At 36.8% G+C, this 21,224-nt stretch overlaps 5 protein-coding genes and 1 non-coding gene across 12 annotated transcripts; 4 read left to right on the top strand and 2 right to left on the bottom strand.

Annotated features, from left to right (window-relative positions):
- Positions 1-417: 417 nt before the first annotated feature.
- On the bottom strand, positions 418-4,763 carry LOC143900603 (E3 ubiquitin-protein ligase RNF10). 2 transcript variants are annotated; one of them, XM_077412149.1, is made up of 13 exons: positions 4,328-4,762; positions 4,030-4,202; positions 3,719-3,927; positions 3,105-3,195; positions 2,781-2,968; positions 2,503-2,692; positions 2,310-2,432; positions 2,036-2,240; positions 1,690-1,941; positions 1,409-1,583; positions 926-1,302; positions 740-817; positions 418-600 (listed from the first exon to the last, which is right to left on the bottom strand). In XM_077412149.1, exons 1-13 carry the CDS (start codon positions 4,395-4,397, stop codon positions 581-583), a joined length of 2,151 nt encoding a protein of 716 aa, XP_077268275.1. In that variant the 5' UTR covers positions 4,398-4,762; the 3' UTR covers positions 418-580. The 2 variants fall into 2 exon arrangements, with proteins under 2 accessions (XP_077268275.1, XP_077268274.1); XM_077412148.1 differs by having other exon boundaries at positions 418-817; positions 4,328-4,763.
- Positions 4,764-5,396: 633 nt separating this feature from the next.
- On the top strand, positions 5,397-11,979 carry Uck (Uridine-cytidine kinase). Of its 2 annotated transcripts, XM_077412158.1 has the most exons (6): positions 5,397-5,917; positions 6,556-6,812; positions 6,986-7,131; positions 7,211-7,357; positions 8,833-9,040; positions 11,272-11,979. In XM_077412158.1, exons 1-5 carry the CDS (start codon positions 5,789-5,791, stop codon positions 8,964-8,966), a joined length of 813 nt encoding a protein of 270 aa, XP_077268284.1. In that variant the 5' UTR covers positions 5,397-5,788; the 3' UTR covers positions 8,967-9,040; positions 11,272-11,979. The 2 variants fall into 2 exon arrangements, with proteins under 2 accessions (XP_077268284.1, XP_077268285.1); XM_077412159.1 differs by lacking the exon at positions 8,833-9,040 and having other exon boundaries at positions 5,417-5,917.
- Ubl (Ubiquitin-like protein 5) lies at positions 11,980-12,860 on the bottom strand. Of its 4 annotated transcripts, none has more exons than XM_077412170.1 (3): positions 12,726-12,860; positions 12,268-12,456; positions 11,980-12,176 (listed from the first exon to the last, which is right to left on the bottom strand). In XM_077412170.1, exons 2-3 carry the CDS (start codon positions 12,443-12,445, stop codon positions 12,133-12,135), a joined length of 222 nt encoding a protein of 73 aa, XP_077268296.1. In that variant the 5' UTR covers positions 12,446-12,456; positions 12,726-12,860; the 3' UTR covers positions 11,980-12,132. The 4 variants fall into 4 exon arrangements, with proteins under 4 accessions (XP_077268296.1, XP_077268294.1, XP_077268295.1 ...); XM_077412168.1 differs by having other exon boundaries at positions 12,617-12,771; XM_077412169.1 differs by having other exon boundaries at positions 12,268-12,475; positions 12,617-12,750.
- A 558-nt stretch (positions 12,861-13,418) lies between these two features.
- On the top strand, positions 13,419-15,270 carry LOC143900229 (uncharacterized). The gene is made up of 3 exons (XM_077411325.1): positions 13,419-13,822; positions 14,002-14,616; positions 14,751-15,270. Exons 1-2 carry the CDS (start codon positions 13,602-13,604, stop codon positions 14,606-14,608), a joined length of 828 nt encoding a protein of 275 aa, XP_077267451.1. The 5' UTR covers positions 13,419-13,601; the 3' UTR covers positions 14,609-14,616; positions 14,751-15,270.
- Positions 15,271-15,405: 135 nt separating this feature from the next.
- Trnad-guc (transfer RNA aspartic acid (anticodon GUC)) lies at positions 15,406-15,477 on the top strand. The gene has a single exon. It is a non-coding gene; the product is annotated as a tRNA-Asp (tRNA).
- A 908-nt stretch (positions 15,478-16,385) lies between these two features.
- On the top strand, positions 16,386-21,176 carry Ckiibeta (casein kinase II subunit beta). 2 transcript variants are annotated; one of them, XM_077411781.1, is made up of 5 exons: positions 16,386-16,522; positions 17,104-17,179; positions 18,529-18,631; positions 18,758-19,139; positions 19,946-21,176. In XM_077411781.1, exons 2-5 carry the CDS (start codon positions 17,108-17,110, stop codon positions 20,052-20,054), a joined length of 666 nt encoding a protein of 221 aa, XP_077267907.1. In that variant the 5' UTR covers positions 16,386-16,522; positions 17,104-17,107; the 3' UTR covers positions 20,055-21,176. The 2 variants fall into 2 exon arrangements, with proteins under 2 accessions (XP_077267907.1, XP_077267906.1); XM_077411780.1 differs by lacking the exon at positions 16,386-16,522 and having other exon boundaries at positions 16,684-17,179.
- Positions 21,177-21,224: the final 48 nt, after the last annotated feature.

Genomic DNA, 21,224 nt, shown 5'->3' with positions numbered 1-21,224 from the left:
CAGTACTTCAACGCGATTACAAAATGCTGATTCTTTATTTCATGTTTAACATGCATAACAATACTAAATAATGAAAAAAAGAAGATAAATAAAAATTAGAATTTTCTCCAATCTTGTCTGTGCGCCCAACTTTTTTCCTTCAATTCATGTCAATTCGGTAAGTGAATGAGAATAATTTTTTATATCTTACGTAATGAAATAATTTAATGTTAGAGGTAAAGGATGTGAGGACAGGAAGGATATGAATCAATAATTGCATAGATCTTGCAATTAAATAGAGAAAATGCCATGATCGAGCTGGACTTTAGTAGCGTAATAAAGATATTTCTATGACTTTTGTAAATTTTTCCAACTTGGCAAACCGCGCCGACCAAAGACATCTTCTCTTATTTAATTGTAAAATTTATATCGGTACAATTTGACTTATAATTGTACGAAGTAAAATTTAATTCATGAGCACACAATATGTGAGAACCTTGAAAATTTTTTTTTTTTTTACTTTTTCTATGGCAAATAATTACAATTTCAGTATAGAGAAATAAAGACATTCAATACGTAAGCCGTACGTATCTTTAGTACGTCAAACAATGGTGGCAAGAGCTGTAAATGAAATCAAATTTTCTACGATTTACCCAATGAAATTTTATCAATTACCATTACGCATAGCGCACGTGAAATATAATAAAAATATGACATGCGATAATACATAATAATTATAAAGAATAACCAGATGTCATACCAGTTGTAAACAGCAGGGTTCCTTTCCCTTTCTTTTTCTTCTTTTTCTTGCCAGATGCATTACCTTCATCTTTTGCTTCTGAAAACAACGAGAAAACATTTAGATAAGCGATAAAAAAAAAACCTGTACTTGTGATGCTAGATAATTTATTTGATTTCAATATGCGATCAGGGCAATGCGACTTACCTTCAGAAACGTACGGCTTTTTTTCGTCTTCATTAAACGAGGTACCTGGCGCATCGGAGCACATCCTTGGTTTAACAGACGGCCAAGCATTGGTAGACTTGTTACACATCCTTGTCGACAATACTTCTTCGTCCTTGTTGGACCATGCATTCATCGTACTGGAGTGCGTCTTCGATTTCACGACCGGCCATGCATTGACGGGCTTATTAGACATCTTTGTCGGCATTGTGGATGTCTTTGCTATGTCGGCGAATGTCCGGGTCTGTTCACGCGAATAATCCGTTTCTTGTTTTGGAGCAATTTCGTCAAACGCACTCGAAGCTGGACTACTAGCGACACTCGACGTAACCGATTCTGATGGTGACAATGGGTTCTCGCTGTATCAGAACATAAATAAAATGATAATTTCTGTATGTTAATGAACGCAATATGTATAAAACTTAAATAGAATATCGATAAAATAAAGATAACGAATACGCTTACTTGGACAATTGTAGCTCTGCTTGCAATTGCGGAAAATGTTGATAAGATTCGATATCTATGTTGGGCGTTGGATATATACCAATTTGTCTATTTTCTTCTTCTATTATCTTTTTCTCCCGTTTTCTTTCCTCGCGTGCTCTCTGTTCTCTGTACTTCTGTCTTGAATGTAGTTGTTCTAATGATAAAAAAAATCAATATGTGTCAACAATTGAATAAATAATGCCGCATATCTAGAATATAAATCATAAAACGACAGTAAAAAAAAGATGATAAATAATTACCATGGAAAGCGCGAAGGACTTCCTCCGATATTAGTGGTGGTTTTAATTCGATTTCAGCCAGTTCGAATGGACAAGTAAGTGGCAAATGGCAAAGATATCGTAATCTTCGTCTTAATTCTTCCGTACAGATGCCTGCTTCCTTTTCGAGAAGCTTGCCCGTTATTATATGAGGACAGTACTCAAGACTGCCATACTGCATTTCCAGCATTTTCACATTCGCCGCGTGTAGATATATATGTTGTCCATCTTCCGCTAAAAAGATATTCATACATTATTTTTATCTCTGAAAAAAATAGCACAAAAGATTTTAAATATTAAACTTTTTGCAATTCTTGAGATTACTTACCTTGATAAAAGTAAGAAAATTTAAAAGGACTTGAAGCAGTCTGGCTATCACTAGAAACACTGTCCGTCGAAGACTGCTTCGCTAAAGACTTATCATCATCCTTCAAACACATATCGATATTTACTTCATATTTTTGCGATGTATCTTCAGCAATTTCTTTTTCCGTTATATTTTCGGTCAATACAGCTTCTTTAGATTCTGCGGTCTTAAATACATTTCATATTTTTCGTTATTCTGTTATAATAAATACATAATTACACACAGTTATTATTACCTTCCACAGTTCTTTCCTCTTCGATAGTTCATTGAACGCTTGCTCGATGTCAAGAGCCATGTCTGGATTGTTCTTAAGCTCAAGTTCCAATTCCGAATGTTCGCACTCTATGATATTCATAATCTGAAGACAATTTTAATCCACGATTACTCTCGCGTCACATAATACATTGAGTTCTTTTATGTGAACTTACATCTTTCACATTTGCGATAAGAAGTTTCGAATATACTTGATTACCAGTATTCTCCGAAACAGACAAAAACGTTGTCGGTTGAACAGCAGATTTTACAGGCGTTGCGAACAAGGAATTCTTTTCGCGACGCATCAAACGTAGATTGACCGTTTCGCCCAAATTGAGTGTGTTCCGCGTAATCTCGATCACGCTAAAAAATATACATACATAATATTAAAATATTTTCATAAACATTTCACTACTCAATACGTATTTATTACAATTTTACACGCTGTTACCTTTTTAAATCACATTTCTGAAGACGTTCATGGCAAATCGGACATATGTAATTTTCTGGTTTTTCACAATAACGTAAATAACGGAGAATACACGGCCAGCAATAAACATGACCACAGCGAGTTATTTTGCCCGCGATTGGTGGATGTAAACAAATAGGACAAGAGAGATTTTCTGAATTGTGCAATATCTGTAAATAAATTAAATCAAATTTATATATTTAATGTATAATTCACTTGTGTATCATAAAATATACAAGCAAATCTTGCAAGAAACTTTACGTAATAATAAAATTGCTAATTTGTAATGGAGAAAAAAACACTTACAATCTGTTCAATCGATTGCCAATCCACAAGTGTATCAGGGTTAGTCAAATGCAAGGAATAATCTCCGCTTGCAGTCACAACAAATTGACAGCTACCGATATGCATAAAAATATAAGTATATAATATTTCTAATACACAGTTTTAAAATTATATTAATATACTATCCAATAACTGTTCAGACCAAGTAGTTTTAAATATTCCTTGAGTACTTAATTTGCATTGAAATGACTAAGAGAGATCAAGTTTCGGGATTCTACTTAAGAAATATTAAATAAAACAACGTAACGCAATGCTTTGCATAGAATAGTCCTACTGAGCAATGCTGTCGTCCAAGATAGATAATCTTTTGATTCAAATAAATAAGCTAATAGATTTATATAATATATATATATATATATATATATATATATATATATCTCGGACACACGGATTTTATAGACATTGAATTAACTGTGGCTACTCTAATGATGACATTAAACAATAGTAAAGCAAATGTGTGATATTCCAAATAACATCCTAAACATTCAAGTATTCATAATACCTGCAAATCTATGTAAAATAATATGATGGATATCAGGATGTAGATAGTGACATTTATATTGTATTATTACTACCTAGCTTGCACAAATTGCTCCTTGTTGTATTTATGCCGCTGCACCGGTGGCAACACTCTATTGCTGTTGGAACCATGCCTCCCTACGTCCCTGTTCTGTGCATCTCGCAACATATATCGCTCGTAATGAAAATTCAGCAAGTGATTGCCGTTCTTTTTGCTTCTCTGTACCAATACTGAGCCATACTCAGGTAACTTCTCCTCCACTACCTATAGATATAAAAGTTACATAACGTACGTACAAATATATCAATTTCAATAAAAAATAAACTCGAAAGAAGCGGAGGAGCGTAATTTATATGCAGAACCGACCTTGGGATTCTCCTCTGCACCGCCATGATATTGTCCTTTAGGTCTCTGTCTCTTAACAAGATCTTTTGCTTTCTGTACATTGTACTTCGTTGGTTGTACATTGTTAGCGAAGTTATTGGCGCCGGCAAGTTCTCTTCTGCGCAAAGTTCCCAGATGGAGCTCGTTTTTGACATCTGGAAGGGACACGCGACATTAGGGTAACCACACGCAAGCGACACGCAAGGCGTTGAAGGCGTACGATTGACAGCTCGTGAACTTGAACGCGGGGACTCGAGGCGAGTGACCTTGAGCAACGCACCTTTGTTCCTTCTCGCATCAGCAGCAGTCCCCCTCGCAGGGGACAGCGTGTACTTTGACTTTGTATCCATTTGCGTATCGACCGTAGTCGGTCTGGTGACTCGCCTCGTCGCAGCTGCGGTCTCCTCCGTCTCCTCTCCTCGGAGAAATGTTATCTTTTCGCGCACCCTTCATCTTCTTCAATAAGCCATGTTTCGTCAGTGCCAAAGTAGTAAAATGTGTCTCGATGTGACAACGGTCGGCAGGCGATGCGGTGGCTGCACAGGGAGCGGACGCGAACAGCGATGAGCGTGACGCTCGTTCTCCAGGGAGCAGTCGGCCTCCCCCTTTCGTCGCGGGCGACGGCGACGATCTCCAGGCCCTTAACCTTAAATGACGGTCACGACTCCGTGGTCACGACCCAAATGGCGAACGTAACCGTCGGTTACCGTCCACCGTTCCGGAAGTCGGAAACGGAAGTGCTGGCAGGTCGCGACACCCACGTGATTCGCGACCATCGCGTCCGTCACCGTGTTCTTCAAATCCACCGAAAATTCGTTTGAAACGAGATATTCCATTTTTTTCGAGGCAGTTAGCCTGCCGCCTCGATCGCAAACGGCCGTTTCTATTATCGGGATGTAGCATCGGGTCTTGATTTTTGGAGTTGTTTTGACTTCGGTCGAACGTCTCCAAGACGGTCCAAGGGGGTAGGATATGCAACTGGGAAAAACACCTATCGAGCGAAGAATTGCAAAAAGGATGAGTCAGACGCACCGTTTGTTTCCGTCAAGCACAAGGCAGTCTTTAGATAATTAAATATCATTCTCGCATTTTATTTTCATATGCGCCGTTTAATTATTAATTATTAACCGTTAATCAATAATTTTAATACCACTTGATTGTCGAATATTAATTTGTTCGACTCGCGTATATTTGTTCCGAGTGCTATCATTCGAGCGTGTCGCGTGTCGCGTGTCGAGTGGAAAAAACATCCTAGAGTCATTTCGAGTGGCAGCCGAGAAATCTATAAACCCCGCGTCGCCGATTGGCCGATTCTCGGGACACCAGGACCTTCCGATCGTTCGGTGTGGTTCGGTCCAGTGGAAAAACCCCAAGCACCGGTCGCCGTGAGTGGCTGCGGTCGATAGCAGCTGATAGCAGCGTGCAGCGTGGTCAAACGGTCAAACGAGACGTCGACGTCGACTCCCGGTGAACAGACGTACGTATGTACGTACACACGTGGCCGACATTGCGCGCCGTTGTTTCGCGTTAATTCCTTCACGAGCAGTGAAAATACGGCAGTCGCGTTCGCCTCGAGAATCTCGAGATCCACCATCCGCGGGCACGTGTCGCGAGCCGACCGAGTCCTATAGCTACTCGGGCAACCGCGCTCGGCCGCGACCGCGGGTGAAACCGTCTTCGACGAGGTCAGGTGTCAGGTCTCGGCGGTTCGTTCGTCTCGGCCGTCTCGACGTCCTCGACGATGGCAGACATGCCAGCGAACATGAGCGTCACGCGGAAAATGTCCTTCGGCATCAACGGCAAGCTCAACGGCGTCGAGAGCAAAACTCCTTTTCTGATAGGCGTCTCCGGCGGCACCGCGAGTGGCAAGGTATGGTCCTTACATCCGTGCGTGGAATTAATCTGCAATTATACCCTGAGAACGGCTGATCGATTGTCAAGACGAGCACGAGTTGTACGAGTTTTTTTTTTTTTTTTTTAGAAATTCACAGAGAGCCTGCTTGTTTCTTGTATTTCTTACTTTATCTGCGTCATTTTATGTTGTTTGGCATTCCGTAGAAATAAACAGATACATTTTAATTAATATTTTTAACTTCTGCATGTTTTTTTTTTGTAGCAACTACCCTGGTGGAAAAATATGTCTCGGAATTTGTCATATTTTTAATCAGAATTTTTATACAGATTTTAAGGCTTTCTCGGAACGCTCGGAATTTTTCCTTGTTCAATTATTTCTAAAAGTATTGGAGAAATTTTACATATTTTTTTTCACCAGGGTTAAAACGTTTCTGTAACCGATAGATATTCTTTTCGTACAATTGTATTGAGAAACAAAATGTTAAATTTGATCTTGTACAAACGGTGAATAGGTTGCGATCGTTATGGAGTTGATGATTCACAAAGAATAGAATTGAAGTAGTCATGGTTTATGCTTTATGTAATTGTTACGAAGATTAATAAAAATGGTCAGGTAGTCTGATCATATATACTGACGGGTTACATTTGTTTTAGTCTACGGTGTGCAAGCGTATAATGGAAAAACTAGGGCAAGTCGACATGGATCACCAAAAACGTCGAGTGGTGTGCGTATCACAGGACAGCTTCTACCGTGACCTGACGCCCGCTGAGAAACCGAAAGCTGAGAAGGGACAGTACAATTTCGATCATCCCGATGCCTTCGATGACGACCTGATTTTGCAAACTCTGCGGGATATACTTGCCGGGGTCAAGTGTGAAATACCAGCTTATGATTATAGGACAAACAGTTTGTACGTATTACACTTTAATTGCGTTTAAGATTGCCAATAATGCGATAATGGAAATAAAAGAGCTGTAATTGCGTAGTAACTAAGATACAGCGACTCAAAAGATGTTTATGAAAAGCAGATCTCAGACGAATTGCAAAAATTTACTAAAAAATGAATTTGTGACCTCGTTTCAGAATGAAGGATCAAGTAACCACGATATACCCCGCTGATGTAGTACTGTTTGAAGGAATACTGGTATTTTATTTTCCCAAAATCCGGGATTTGTTTCACATGAAATTGTTCGTGGATACCGACTCTGACACCAGACTTGCAAGGAGAGGTAAATTTGCGTATAATTTGAATATCACTTGTCACCTCCCTTGTATCGCAACTTACCGCAACGTTGTCGATGTCTTCAGTGCCGAGAGATATAAAGGAACGTGGAAGGGATTTGGATTACGTCCTGAATCAATACATGAACTTTGTAAAACCAGCTTTCGAGGAGTTTTGCTTGCCAACAAAAAAGTTTGCGGATGTTATAATACCTAGGGGTGCGGATAACACAGGTAATACATTGTCATATGCATAATAAATATTTTTATTGCAGCTATCGCTATGTACAATTATTTGATAATGTCGCTTAATATTTATCAATGGATTTATTGTTTGTGAATTTAGTGTGTTCGTCAGATATGTTATAAAAATTTTTGATCTTTTTTTCTCGGTTTGTAATATAATTTTTATTATTTTACCCATAAAACTCACGTTGGATTATAATCTTAATCAATATTTATTTTTTCAAGTTTTCTTTCTGATAAATTAGCTCACACAATGGTAAAAATATATAGTTTTGTTACTATAATTTTACTGTTATCACTGGTTCGTGATATGTGCAAAGCATTCCAACTGTCCTCTCTCTTTTCTCATGTGTGGATGCTAAAAAATAAAAGAAGAAACAGTAGTGAAAAGAAATAGTGATTATTTTACAAGTGTTATTAAAAAATTTATTAATTAATAAAATAACTAATAGGTAAAAGAAATTAAGAAGAAAATATTTTAATGATTAAAACTTGAATAGTCCAAAGATTTATTCTCTATGAATTATTAATTCATATTTTTTTATATATTTTATATATATTGCTTTGATTTTGCTTTTTATATTTTGATTATACATTTTACTTTGATTTTAATTTGAGCGTTTATAAAAATTTTTAATGTTGCAAATTGAATATATTTTAACCTCTACAGGACCGGCCTCTTTTTGAACGGCTTTTTTAGTTTTAGTGCTAGAACATTTTTGTTCTTGTCAGTGGGTTGAACTACGAAAAAGACGACGCCACTCCATCGCCTAATATTAGGCTTCCGGTCCCGGAGAGGTTAAATATGTATAAATATAATCTAGTTTTTGCTACACAAAATTAAAATTATAACATTTTTGTAAATACTTGAATTATTAATTTAAAAAATTTAATTAACTTTTTCTGCAAAGACACTTGCAATGAAAAATAATTACATAGTGCACAGTAATTAAACCATGTATTCGACAACAGTACTTAATATATTTTAACTCAAAGAAAACTTGAAATTTTAAATCAGATGTTTAACAATAAAAATTCAAGATCGTCTAATAATACGTGATCATCTAATATAGAGATGCCTTTATTTGATACTGCACTTGCTTATATATGGGAGACTATTGTACAATAATTGTACAGTTGGTATAATCGCTGAAATATTCGATTACTGTACAAAACTTGGATGTACACATGTCAATTAATTATTATTTACACGTCTAGCAATAGCCAATTTTTAATATTATACGGGATAATTTATATATATATGTTGATTCTTTATTTTCTCCTTTGTTTATATATTTAAATTGCATCCGTTCAACACTTGGTATATATCTCATGGGTGCTGCCTGGTATGCCGTGATTGTGGATGTCAGAGCTACCACCTACTTAAACTTAAGCGAAAGTTTAAGAGAGACAGAGAATATCTCACGGGAAACCTACATGGTCTGGTTGTTGTATGTTTGCAGTGGCAATAGATCTAATAGTGCATCACATCTGGGATATTTTGCGTTTGAAAAACGCCGAAAACTCAGCCGGGCAGCATCCATTCCTCTACCAGCGTAGACGTACTTCGACCTCATCCGACACGCTCAGCAGATGACTTAAGCATGATAAGCTCACTCTGTCAAGCACTGCATTTTTTCTACATCACGCTCTTATGTGTGACTGAATTCTGTACGACATTTTCCAATCCTTCTTCTAATAATTACGGAGAAGTAATGTCCGTTTTTTTTTTAATGTAGGATTACTCATACATTTGTCATCGATCGATTCAAGTCGATTAGCAGTGATTTGAATAACGGATAATTCTCGATAGACTCGAATTCATAAATAGTGAGTCAAATGAATTAAAGTAAAAAACAAACAAATGAATATATATATATATATATATATATATATATATATAAATATATATATAATACACACACACACACACACACACACACACACACACACACACACACACACACACACACACACACACACACACACACACACACACACACACACACACACACACACACAATAAGTACTTTTGCTAAAATATCTATTAAATTAGATTCTGTCGTGATCAATCAATTTCGATAAGTATTAAATTTTGATATGAGACTTAATATTTGTATTTACTAATGTCTAGGATTTTTATTTCTGTTGTGATACTTTCACACAAACGCTAGATTATGGTCAATTGAACACGACTTTTGATTAAAACTTTATATGATGGAAACGGACATTGTTTATTCGCCAATGATGTATTACAGTCATTGAGAATTTATACCTTACATTTTTACATGGCGGAGAGAATGGTGCTTTTTATACATATTTTATCCTAAATGAATACATTAGCTTGAATTACAATTTTAAATCATCGAAAAATGCATGAATTGTGTAAATTCACTAAAAAATAGGTGAATTAAAAGGGATTGACAACAATAGAGTCAACACAATTGAATTCTTAATTTTCAACTCTAGATTTTTATTTTTCAATATCTTCATCTTATTTCTATGTTATCAATATGCTAGCATTATATTTCGTTTTATATCTCTGTTTACTAGAACGATATAATGTTTCTAGATTTTTTTTATGTAAGAACTATAATAGTAATATGTACTTAAATTATATTGAATAATTTAGAATATTTAGATTAAAAGAACAAAAACAACTGTTTTAAAAGTTGTTTAATACTGTAACTCACATTTCCTCATAAATTAAGATTATTTTTTATTTTTAAACTTACATAAAGAGAAGTAAAATAAGAATAAAGAATATTTGAAAATATTTTCTAATTTCGAAAAATTAGGAATTCAATTCCATAAAATAAATTCCTATCAATTTGTCTTAATTTGGCCATTCTTACAAATTATAACTTAATATCATATCACATAACTACCTATGGTCACTCGGCGATTTTCTGGACAAATATATCTCAAGTATTACGTAAGAAAAACTTACGAATAATATGTTGTACGTGTGCGATCTTGTATCTGTGATATGTGTGACTGTGTGACGTGTGTAAATTTGTATGTTGTGTACAAATTTATTTTAAATACATACATTTTAGTCTTCTCTATAAGATATACGATTTCTGATAACTTATATGTTTTGCATTTGCATTTTGCATAATACTTTAGAATGTAATCACACGCAAGTATCCACTAGCATAATTATCTAAGATGCAATTTATCTTAGACTTACCTCGAAATATTTTCCTATTGCACTCTATGACTCTATAATGTTAATTCTTGTATTTCAATATGTACAACCATAAAAGATACGCCCAAACTGTTGGTTCCTTTCTGTACAGCAAAAATCTTAGGGCTAGCTTTGTTTAACGAAACGTAGCTTTGAGCTACATCTTATTGAGATAGAATTATAATTTGTATCTCCTTATGTACAAATAATTAAAGTTGAAGCGAAATCTCTAATTAAAATTCTTTGGTTAATTTCTCAATTCATTAAAATCTTAATGTTTTTGTTGTATATAGCTTAAGCTTTTAGTAAGTTTTAAAGTTTATTATAAGAAGCCTCGATTTGTGAGACTATTAGGAAGAATATCTTCCTAATTTGCACCAATGAATATCTTAGTTAAAAAAGCTTGAAAAGAGAGTGAGAAAGAAAGGGAGCACCAGTTCTGGGACACTATTGCATATTATTAATAAAGAACAAAAAAATTTCTCGTATTTGCAAAATAGTACTTATATGAACACAAGTGTCTTATGCATAATAAAACCATAATAATTCTAATGCGATCACAATTGTTATTTGAGATACAATTAAATTCAAATATTTACAATTTGATATTGTTCTAAGATGTATGATTTATCACAAATAAAGCAATTTATCTTATCCCTGACATAATCGTGCATCATATTCGCGAATACTGATGTTTCGTGATCTGTTGCAGTGGCGATAGATCTGATAGTGCAGCACATAAGAGACTTCTTAAGCAACCGAGGTAGACAAATGGCGGAACCTGAAAGTCCAATAAGCAGGGTAGAGGGATTATTCAAGAGACCGCATTAATTTTTGAGACTTTATAACATGTTTTAGAGTCATCCGCCAAGTCATGTTTTATTTGCTTTGAATAATACTCGTATATTTTTTTAAATATAATTTTAATAGTGATAAAGCATAAAAAAAAATATTTTTAGATCAATGTTTTAGGAGGCATTGTATTGCGTTTTTATAATATTTATCCATAACGTTTGCATTGTGTAGTAACATTTGAGTGAAAATGATTAAATAATAATAAAACTAAAAGCTTATACTTACGATATTTATGTAGAATACAGAACAGGATGTGATCGAGACATGTAGCAAAGTGCAAAGTTGCAAGAGTAGATCACGCGCGATAGAATGAGAATGTACACATGCCTAATAGGATAATTTTTCTCGTCCTTTTAGCACGATTTACAAATTTACTCTGCTATACCTTCGAGTTGCATCCTACATATATGTAAGTTATAAAGGCACTAATATCAAATGGCATATACTACTACGTGGCACAATTGAAACTGTTAATTTATAGAGCAAATTACAGATTGTTAAAATATAGCGATATTTATGAGGCTTGTATGATTATTGCAAAAATAGAAATTATTTTCCTTATTGATATTTGTGATCATTTAATTTTATATTAAACCTCTTATTCTTATATATGTATGTACATTACATTCATAGACATAGAAAGTAAAGCTTAATAATATTATAACGTTGTAATACCAAAAATGCAAAAATGCTTAAATGTAACATTAGTTTATATTATTTATTGATAGTAGAGCTCCAAGTTCATGCCGTCATGTATCTCGTCTGAAGCAGCGTATTAAGGAAAAGACTTACTGAAAAATATATGATGTTTGACGAAGCGTTACTAGGTTACGCTTCGTGGTAAAAAGGATACAGTCCTGCAGCTTTATATGGTCCTTGAAAATGGTGTACCACTTCTTCAACACGATCTTCTCCCAGTGTGTTCCAGTCTGGGCGGCTATCAATTTCTTCAGGTCTCCTATGGTGTCGTCCGGATTGCATTTCACTCTAACCTTTTTGCCGAGACGATCGTTGCACGTTATCTCTAACATTTTTTATATACCTGAGGACAGATAACCTCTCTGACAATATAATGATATTAGATTAATGTATAATTAAAATTTATTTACTTTTAACTGACTTGTTAATTTCAGAATATCGATAAATCAGGTTGTTTACTTGGGATTTTTGCGTGATCCACAAATGTAAATAATCCCACTTACTGATAAAATCCTCGCGATTTTCCGCGACAGAGTAAAGGACAAGAGCAATCTTAACTCTTCTTCTCGAGGAAAATCAAGGCAAACCAAGCAAACGACTCGTGTATTTTACCTTTTTGAGGTTAGGAAACACCGTGACACCCATAGGTTATATCACCGTCACCGTTCATGCGTTCCGCAAGAGATGCGCTATCGGCTATCCTATCACAGTATACTGTGATCCTATCCCATGCGAGATATTCCGGAAACGCTAAAGTCGATCCTATCGTCAGAGAGAAGAATGAAGCGGGGAGCACACACTTCTGCATAACGCATAATACGTAAGCATAAGAAAACTGATTGGTCTATTTCCTTATGCACATGCGTATGGACCAATCAATTTTCTTATGCTTACGGATTATGTGTTGTGCAGAAGTGCGTGCTCCCCGCTTGAGAGGCGCAATGATGGCGATTTTCTTGGGACGCTTTTGCTAGGCGAATTGAGAATTGAGAATAGAGAATATAGAGAATAGAGAATTGGGAATTGAGAATTGATAATTGATAATTGATAATTGAGAATGGAGAGTTATTATAGTTACTGAGTATAAGTTTAATTTATGGAATCATGTTACTGTACAGATTAAATTATTTAAAATTCTTTAGATTTTTTTAGAATTCTTGGTGAAATGTGTGATAATTAGTCATGATTTAATTCTGTGAATTTTATACTGACACTGACGATCTTACTCGCGGTCGGTAAAGATGGTTTTAGAGTGACTCGATATGCAGAACAGGTTGTGAATCGAGGCCGCCATGTCGAGTTCTGTCGCAAAGGTTGGGTATCGTGCGCCGTGCGACAATGCCATGTTGCTATGTTATTGCGGGGAAGACCGAGTGTTCGCGCTTTTTAACAGGTCTACGGTCTACGACGCGGGCTGGTGCACGGCGAGTGACGCTCGCGGACGAGACGTCCGTATGAGAGTGCGCGGAGTGCGCGCCGCCAGGCCCGATGGCGAAACCGGAGCGGCTTCGCTTCACAATTCTGGATGACTTGATACTTTTGCGCGAGGTCTCGGAGCAGAACCCGTACGAGGAGAGCGACAGGTGGAAGACCGTCGCCGAGCGAGTCGTGAGCGCGACGCATAAGAATTTCAGCTTGCGCTGCGTCAAGGAGCACGTCGATCACCTGCTGAAAATCTGGGCCAGAGAGGGCCGCGCACACTTGAGAAAGTAAGCAAGCGCGCTCGTCGCTTTGTTTTAATACCAATTAATTACATAAGATGTATCGCAATTGACGTGCCATCTTAGGCGAGTTGTTAAGATAATATCGTTGGCCATTTACTTCATGATTTTAAAGGTGTTTGCCAATTGCTTCCACTGTATACATTGTACCTTTGTTGGGTCTCTAGGTCGGGGACCGAGGAGCAGTATAATGAGAAAGAAGGACTCCTTCGGCAAGTGCAAAACTTGCAAAAGGAATTCAGGCGTTCTGGCAAAGGCTCTAATGCGCAGAAGTCAAGAATACAGAGGGATATGACGCTAGAGAACATTTCTGACACGTTAGAAGTGATAATAGAGGAGCCAACGGTGCCAACATCCATACCTTCGTCGTTCATGTCTTCGACATTGCTGCCAATTGCTTTACCTTCGCCAACTTCGTCATCCTCGTCTTCGTCGTCGACTCCGTTAACCTCGGGGAGCCCGCTGCGGTCGCCAACCACGTCGCCGTCGAGAACAGGCGGCCCGATAAGGAACAAAGTGCGCCACGATGCACTGAAGAAATCAACGTTGCATTTTTTGCAAGAAAGACATAAGAAGGAAGTAGAGTTCCAAGAGAAGCAATTTCGTCTCGAGGAGAGGAGAATTCAACTTGAGGAAGAAAAATTCAAGATGGAAAGAAAGGAACGCGAGGCGAGACTTGAATTGGAAATTGAAGAAAGGAGGCAAAGAATCGCGGTGTCCAAACAGAAACAAGAGATTCTGGAAATATTGTTGCAACTAATACATAAACCTTGATTATTTTTGTAAGTGATAGCTTCTCTTTATTTTATCGGTTCATAAATAAAACTATTGTTAAAAAAATGTTCCATCCCCCCTTGCAACGATACTTATTAAACAAATATAAACGCAACCTCTCACTAACCATTTTCTTCGCCAGGACGTTCAACATCGACGAGCGACGGGAAGTTCGTGCCAATGAGCAAGCTGCAGTTGTTCAACGACTCACAGACAAATAAGGGTGCCTACGGCTTAACAGTGCTATTTCAGTATTACGTTCGATCCTTTGATAAAACGTAAATTAATACCATGGCAGCCATACCCAGGCAGACTCGAACAGTGTAAATATCGATAAAATTTTTCACAAGTAGCGTAACCATTGATAAAACTCTTCGTAAACAAATATAAGCGCAACCTCTCACTAACCATTTTCTTCGCTTGTCCTGGCGGGGGGTTGTGTTATACTATAATATATTTTATTATACTATACTATACTATATTGTGTTTTATTATACATAAAAAAAAAGATAGAGATTTTTTATTAAGCCAAACACTTGTTTCAAATAGCACTACTATATAAGTACGATTAAATATATTTATAACAAATATATCTTTTATTATATGAAGACAGAAGTAATAAAAAAATAATATATTGGAATAAATTGTTATATATAAAGTAATATATTGGAATAATTGTGTCTTGAAATCGCAAACCCAATCATAATATTTGAAAATCTATGATATGCGTATTTTATATTTATTACGGATATACTTTTTAAAATTAGACTGTAATTTTTCAAGCTCATCTTCGAAGGTCCTCGATAGTATAGTGGTTAGTATCCCCGCCTGTCACGCGGGAGACCGGGGTTCGATTCCCCGTCGGGGAGGTTTTTTGTAATTTTTCTTTTTTTTTGTTATTATCAGTATTATTTATTATTTTAGTATTATTAGTTGCATTTAACAAATAATATAAACACAAATTACATGAGATTAAACATTGCAAATGTCGATATCTCTTTTCAATAACTTGAAGTATACAAAACATTTGAAAACGTAAACGTAATGTAGAATTCATATTGTTTGTAATGTTCAATGTATAGTTACGCTAATACAGGATTGAATTCTTAGAAAATATATTTATAAATTTTGATATCGATTGTTTCGTATAGCGAACATCGGAGTGAATTTTTTTACAAGATGTGTATTTAGTACGATACCTTAATTCACTAATGCTTATTTCATCAATGCAGATTAATTTTAACCTTGGATTAATTCATTTTCAATCTTTTTCTAATTCTCAGAACTAGAAAGAAATAAAAAAAATACGTTAAACTAAAATTAAAGTTACTCTATATTAATAAAAATGGACATAAATGGCAGTCAAATGTGATCGCTTCTTATCTTCGAATTCAACCAATCACATTCAATCGCTACTCAACTGTTTAGTGAGCGGCTGTAGTATTGGTCGCGTTCAGCAGACCAAGCCGCTCAGTAACAATCAAACATGATTGGCTTTTACTTTTAGAACCAACCAATCAAGGCAGAGTGTTGATAAGACGAACTCAACAGTTCGTTTCTGCTGAACGCGCCCATATGGCTGCATCAAGTAACAATTGATAGGAGCCTTGGTGGCCAATTGGCCAAATCATAATCTAATTTTCTGGTTGGTTGATCCAGTAGAAAAATTCCAAGCATTTAGTTATAATTAATTGAGGTCAAATCAATCGCGATACGTCAAGTGGGATATTATGCGCGCTCTCCTTTTGCAGGCATCGCACGTATAGAGTGTGAACGGAGCCTTGACCCCGGTTCTCGCGTCGCGTCGCGTCGCGCCGGAAGATGGCGGGGGCGATGCGCGCGCGGCGCGCGCACCGACAGCGCCAGCTATACTCCGTTCGGTTGAGCAAGCGTGGCTAATCAAAGCACCAAAAGGTAAGCCGCGAGGGCTGTTTATTTTTGGTATTTCGTCGGGTAGCTGTGCTTCGCGTCGGCAATTTGCATGAGTAATGCGCTTCCTGGCCGCGTCGGATCGTGCATCGTGCTCGAAAAACAGCTGACGAAGCAGCAACGACCACGGAAACGTAGGTGTGAATGCGCCGGACGGGGGGCCGTGACTTGTCGGGCATCTTGCCTAGTAAAGCAGAGCTCCATTGCACACCCCCGCGCTTCCCCGTTCTCCGTCTCCGTATACGTACGTACACGTACGTTACTCCTCGTCCCGTCTCTCCCCTGTCGATCCCGCGTTCGCGCCGCTCTCTAACCAATTCTGCCCGCGCAATGTGGACAGCGATAATCGCCGCCGTCGCCGCCGTCATCCTCGTCGTCGTCGACGTCGACGAGACGCTCGCGCACCGTGCGTAGGAGCCAGCGAGAGCGAACGAGAAAGCGTGCCGCTCGGGTGCCGCACGTGCAACCTCTTCGTCGGCCTTCGTCGCTTTTCTCCTCGCCGTACCTACGCCTACCGGCCTGACACTCGAATAACGGGATTTTCCCCACGGTTTCTTCTGCCGCAGGAAAATGAGCAGCTCCGAGGAGGTGTCCTGGATCTCGTGGTTCTGCGGTTTACGCGGGAACGAGTTTTTTTGCGAGGTGAGTAATCCATGGGCGCGTCTCCCCAGCATTGTCTTGACTGTATATTTGAAAGCTCAGCGATACGTACACTTTTAATACTGGGTTGCGTTCCAAAATTCACTCTGGGTAACTAAAATTTATAGTTTGCGTCACGTACACCGACCGGCAGGAATGCCTGGACATTTTGATATGTATATGACATATATGCACATGTGCATGTATATGTATTATGTCCAGGCATTCGTGCCGGTAGAGCGCACACTATAGCATTTTAGTTAACTAGAGTGAATTTTGGAACGCAGCCCTGGAGGGCCAGATTACTCTTACGTTCTATTGGCGTAACTCAATGCGAGATGGTGCATTCGTGGAGCGTGTGCTATTAGCGTTATCGCATCACTCTACCTTTATTGCTCATTAGATGTAAAACAAGGATGGAATAAGCAGATAGCCCTAATAGCGTACTCTGCAAACGTACCCAAAGTACGATGTTTATTCTACAAATGTGTATATAATGTGTTTATAATTGCTGTAAGAATAATGGAGCGGCAAAATAGTAGAATCCAAGCTAGACATTACTTTGTTTTCCTATTTGTGATTATATATATATATATATATTTCTTAGCAATCTTGCTATACATAACTGTGGCTTTGCACTTAAAAATATACAACTAAATTCTTATTTTGTTTTATAAATCTCTTGATTATGTGATAAATTAAATAAATAAATATATATATATATATATATACATATATTTAAATCTTAATACTTTGCCAATCATCCAAATTGTGCCTGACTAATAGCGTTTTTCACTGGCAGAACTGGTGCGCACTCAGTGCACATTAAAGCTGTTGTACACTGATTTAGTCTCTAATATTTAAAGTAAAATGCAAATATTTCGACTGATAAAATACTCAGTACATATTTTACCAAATAGTGCAATAAAGAATATTGAGGATTTCATGATTTAACCCGATTATATTAAACATACACTTTACGTTCGTTTGTGTATGACGGCTTTAATGTGCACTGAGTGCGCACCGGCTCTGCCAGTGAAAAACGCTATAAGTGCTGAGCATTGCACAATTTTTGTGACCCGCATCGTCGTTGAGAAGATTCTCTTTCTTTTATAATTTCTTTGAGTACTGCTTCTTCAAACTAAATCATAGAAGAATGGCGTGGAAAACAGATAAATCTATTATTTGGTCGTTCAGTGATGAATCATGAAACAGATAAATTTATCCGAACGGTGGGCAAAGTGTTAAAATATATTTCTTTGATATATATTTTGATTCTTATTCAATATATGTTCAAGATTATAGAATAAGATCTCTTTACTACTTATTTATTTTGTTCAAATCATATCTAGGTGGATGAGGACTATATTCAAGATAAATTCAATTTAACGGGACTGAATGAACAAGTACCACATTATCGTCAGGCATTAGATATGATTCTTGATCTTGAACCTGGTAAGTCGTTGAACTGAATTGTCAATTTATCTTGTTAAGTGCATCAAATAAATTGATAGAAAGAGACGTGATATACGCTAAATATGACTACTTCTAACATTTGTCGTTCAACTTTTTCTCTGCTAGATGATGATCTGGATGACAATCCAAACCAATCAGACTTGATCGAGCAAGCTGCGGAGATGCTTTACGGTCTCATCCACGCGCGTTACATACTTACCAATCGTGGCATTGCTCAGATGATCGAGAAATACCAAGCGGGCGATTTCGGTCACTGTCCGCGAGTTTATTGTGAATCCCAGCCGATGTTGCCGCTAGGACTTAGTGACGTACCTGGCGAAGCAATGGTCAAGAGCTACTGTCCTAAGTGCATGGACGTTTATACACCGAAGAGCTCGAGACATCATCACACTGACGGAGCGTATTTTGGAACGGGATTTCCACATATGTTGTTCATGGTCCATCCTGAATATAGACCAAAACGTGCGGCAAATCAATTTGTACCTAGGTTAGTATCAATGATTATTCATCAATGCGTGTGTATCAGATTATACATGTGTGATAAGTATTTTTAATAGTGGAGTAATTAATAGAGTAACTAAATTGCATGGCGCAAAAAAAAAGATCAATGTTCAAAATATTGTCTTCGAGTCGGAAATTCTAAGAAGCATTGAATTTTTTATTATTTTATATTAAAATTATAGTTAAAATTATATACAAAATCTCGGGTACTCGCAACTCGTCGTGTCGCGTAAAAGAGTCACGGTGCGGTGTCTCGCTTCGCATGTACACTACCGTGTCTTTTGATTTATACAATAAATTGATTATTCAAATATATAAATAGATTAATTAAAGAGACTTTGATGTTATTTTATACAAATATTTGAAAATTTTACATTTTTCTGTAAATTCTATCAATCTAGAATGAGTAAATTTATCTATTTTTCTTGATATTATATTCAATCTCTTAGTGATTTATTTTCAAATGTTTATCATCATTGTGTTTACATGAAAGAAAGTTAAAATGATCATTAAATAAATGATAGAGATGTGGTTAACTGATGATTAACATTAATTCCTGGTTTCCCATATGTATGCATTTGCCTACAGCAAGTTTTACATTGTATTTATTTAATCAAAACAAATGCAGCATGTATTCATATAGTATTTATATCAAAGATTTATATAAAATTAACATAAATTAATGTTTTAACATTATTAACACCTGGAACTTATTCTTAATGTCTGAAACTTAATTTTTCGCGTGTATAGAGTACGACATTTGAAAGTTAAGAGATAATTTCTATTTTTCAGATTATACGGCTTTAAAATTCATCCTGTAGCATATCAGATCCAGCAACAATCTGCGTCCACGTTCAAAGCACCATTACGGACCCTCAACTATAACAACGGGAAACGTTAAAATTATCTTCGGAGTAGCCTAGAATACTTCCTTTCATTACTCGCAATTCCTAATTTCGTCCTTAAAGATTTAAATAAAATATTTTTTATATCTCTGTTTCCTCGATACGTTGCCGCGCAAGAGGGACACGTTCTTTGAAGCTGCTCATCATAACTCTTTCGATTCGTTCATTGTCTCGACGTTTTTGAATTCGTTTCTGACATTGTACGAAGAGAAGAGAAAAAGAGGAAAAGAGAATGGGGGGGGGGAGAGGGGGCGAGCGTTTAGTTTCGTCATGTCAATCATTGTCACGTTAATTTAAATTGTAGCAACAGTCGTTTTCGTGAAGAACCAATATGTTTGTATAGAAACTTTGAGCATTATTCATTAAAAGATAGAGGGGAGGAGAAGGAAAACACGCTTAGAATAATTACTAGATCGCAAATAAGAAAAGAGATGATGATTATAAATAGAACATATACCCGTTTTGTACGAATCGCTTGTGTCATCATATTTGCTGCCAAGTAGTTCCTAAACATGTGCAGGAGCGGACTTCCTGGGAAAGTCGAAGAAGCGAATGGTACCGGGTTCACGTTGGTTCTTTTCAAGACGAGGAATAATGTATAAAGGAGAATAGCTGTTAAGTGTAACTTAATTTAATCGCCGAGTAATTTGTGCGCGCGAACTGTGACAGAAACGATTTAGTAACATAATAATTGCGTAGGTAATGAAGATAATTTACTTTTCAACAAAAATTGTTAAGCGCGAGACAATATTTCAGAGAGGCGCAGGCGGGAGGAAGGTTCAGAAACGAAGACTGTGCATTTCTCAATGAGAGAGAAGAGGACTAAAGTCGACAATTTCGGTTTCTATCACAGTTCCCGAGACATTTTTATGGACACTTAGCATCGGATGGGAGTCGACAATTCCGCGATTAGATAAAATTCTATGTACGATTTTTAACATGCAGCAACAAAACTACTGATAGCATCTCTTTATTTTGTATTATCAGTACAAATCAGTTTGTGAAGCGACGAAGTTTCGAGTCGGATAATTCGAATAGATTTCATATCTTTAAATTACTTGGTATTAAGGAAAACTGTTGTATTGTATTTCCACTTTAATTAAAATATGATTTATTTACACGTTTTTTTTTTCTAGACGACAAATTCAATTGAAAGTGGTTTCGCA

Source organism: Temnothorax americanus, unplaced genomic scaffold (assembly GCF_048541705.1).
Source record: "Temnothorax americanus isolate GAGA-0224 unplaced genomic scaffold, ASM4854170v1 Scaffold3, whole genome shotgun sequence".
In the NCBI taxonomy this organism is placed as follows: domain Eukaryota; kingdom Metazoa; phylum Arthropoda; class Insecta; order Hymenoptera; family Formicidae; genus Temnothorax; species Temnothorax americanus.
Note: the sequence above shows the minus strand (reverse complement) of the source record. Positions and strands in the feature narration are given on the sequence as shown.

Excerpts from the sequence above, each read along its gene's own strand:
- LOC143900603 (XM_077412148.1), bottom strand. The coding sequence starts at position 4,397 with ATGGATACAAAGTCAAAGTACACGCTGTCCCCTGCGAGGGGGACTGCT. Across the intron at positions 2,241-2,309 it reads AGAGGAAAGAACTGTGGAAG|ACCGCAGAATCTAAAGAAGC; the intron begins GTAATAATAACT and ends AATGTATTTAAG. Across the intron at positions 1,303-1,408 it reads GCAGAGCTACAATTGTCCAA|CGAGAACCCATTGTCACCAT; the intron begins GTAAGCGTATTC and ends GTTCTGATACAG.
- Uck (XM_077412158.1), top strand. The coding sequence starts at position 5,789 with ATGGCAGACATGCCAGCGAACATGAGCGTCACGCGGAAAATGTCCTTC. Across the intron at positions 5,918-6,555 it reads GCGGCACCGCGAGTGGCAAG|TCTACGGTGTGCAAGCGTAT; the intron begins GTATGGTCCTTA and ends CATTTGTTTTAG. Across the intron at positions 7,358-8,832 it reads TAGGGGTGCGGATAACACAG|TGGCAATAGATCTAATAGTG; the intron begins GTAATACATTGT and ends GTATGTTTGCAG.
- Ubl (XM_077412170.1), bottom strand. The coding sequence starts at position 12,445 with ATGTTAGAGATAACGTGCAACGATCGTCTCGGCAAAAAGGTTAGAGTG. Across the intron at positions 12,177-12,267 it reads CCATATAAAGCTGCAGGACT|ACGAGATACATGACGGCATG; the intron begins GTATCCTTTTTA and ends ACGCTGCTTCAG.
- LOC143900229 (XM_077411325.1), top strand. The coding sequence starts at position 13,602 with ATGGCGAAACCGGAGCGGCTTCGCTTCACAATTCTGGATGACTTGATA. Across the intron at positions 13,823-14,001 it reads GGCCGCGCACACTTGAGAAA|GTCGGGGACCGAGGAGCAGT; the intron begins GTAAGCAAGCGC and ends TTGGGTCTCTAG.
- Ckiibeta (XM_077411781.1), top strand. The coding sequence starts at position 17,108 with ATGAGCAGCTCCGAGGAGGTGTCCTGGATCTCGTGGTTCTGCGGTTTA. Across the intron at positions 17,180-18,528 it reads GGAACGAGTTTTTTTGCGAG|GTGGATGAGGACTATATTCA; the intron begins GTGAGTAATCCA and ends AATCATATCTAG. Across the intron at positions 18,632-18,757 it reads GATTCTTGATCTTGAACCTG|ATGATGATCTGGATGACAAT; the intron begins GTAAGTCGTTGA and ends TTTCTCTGCTAG.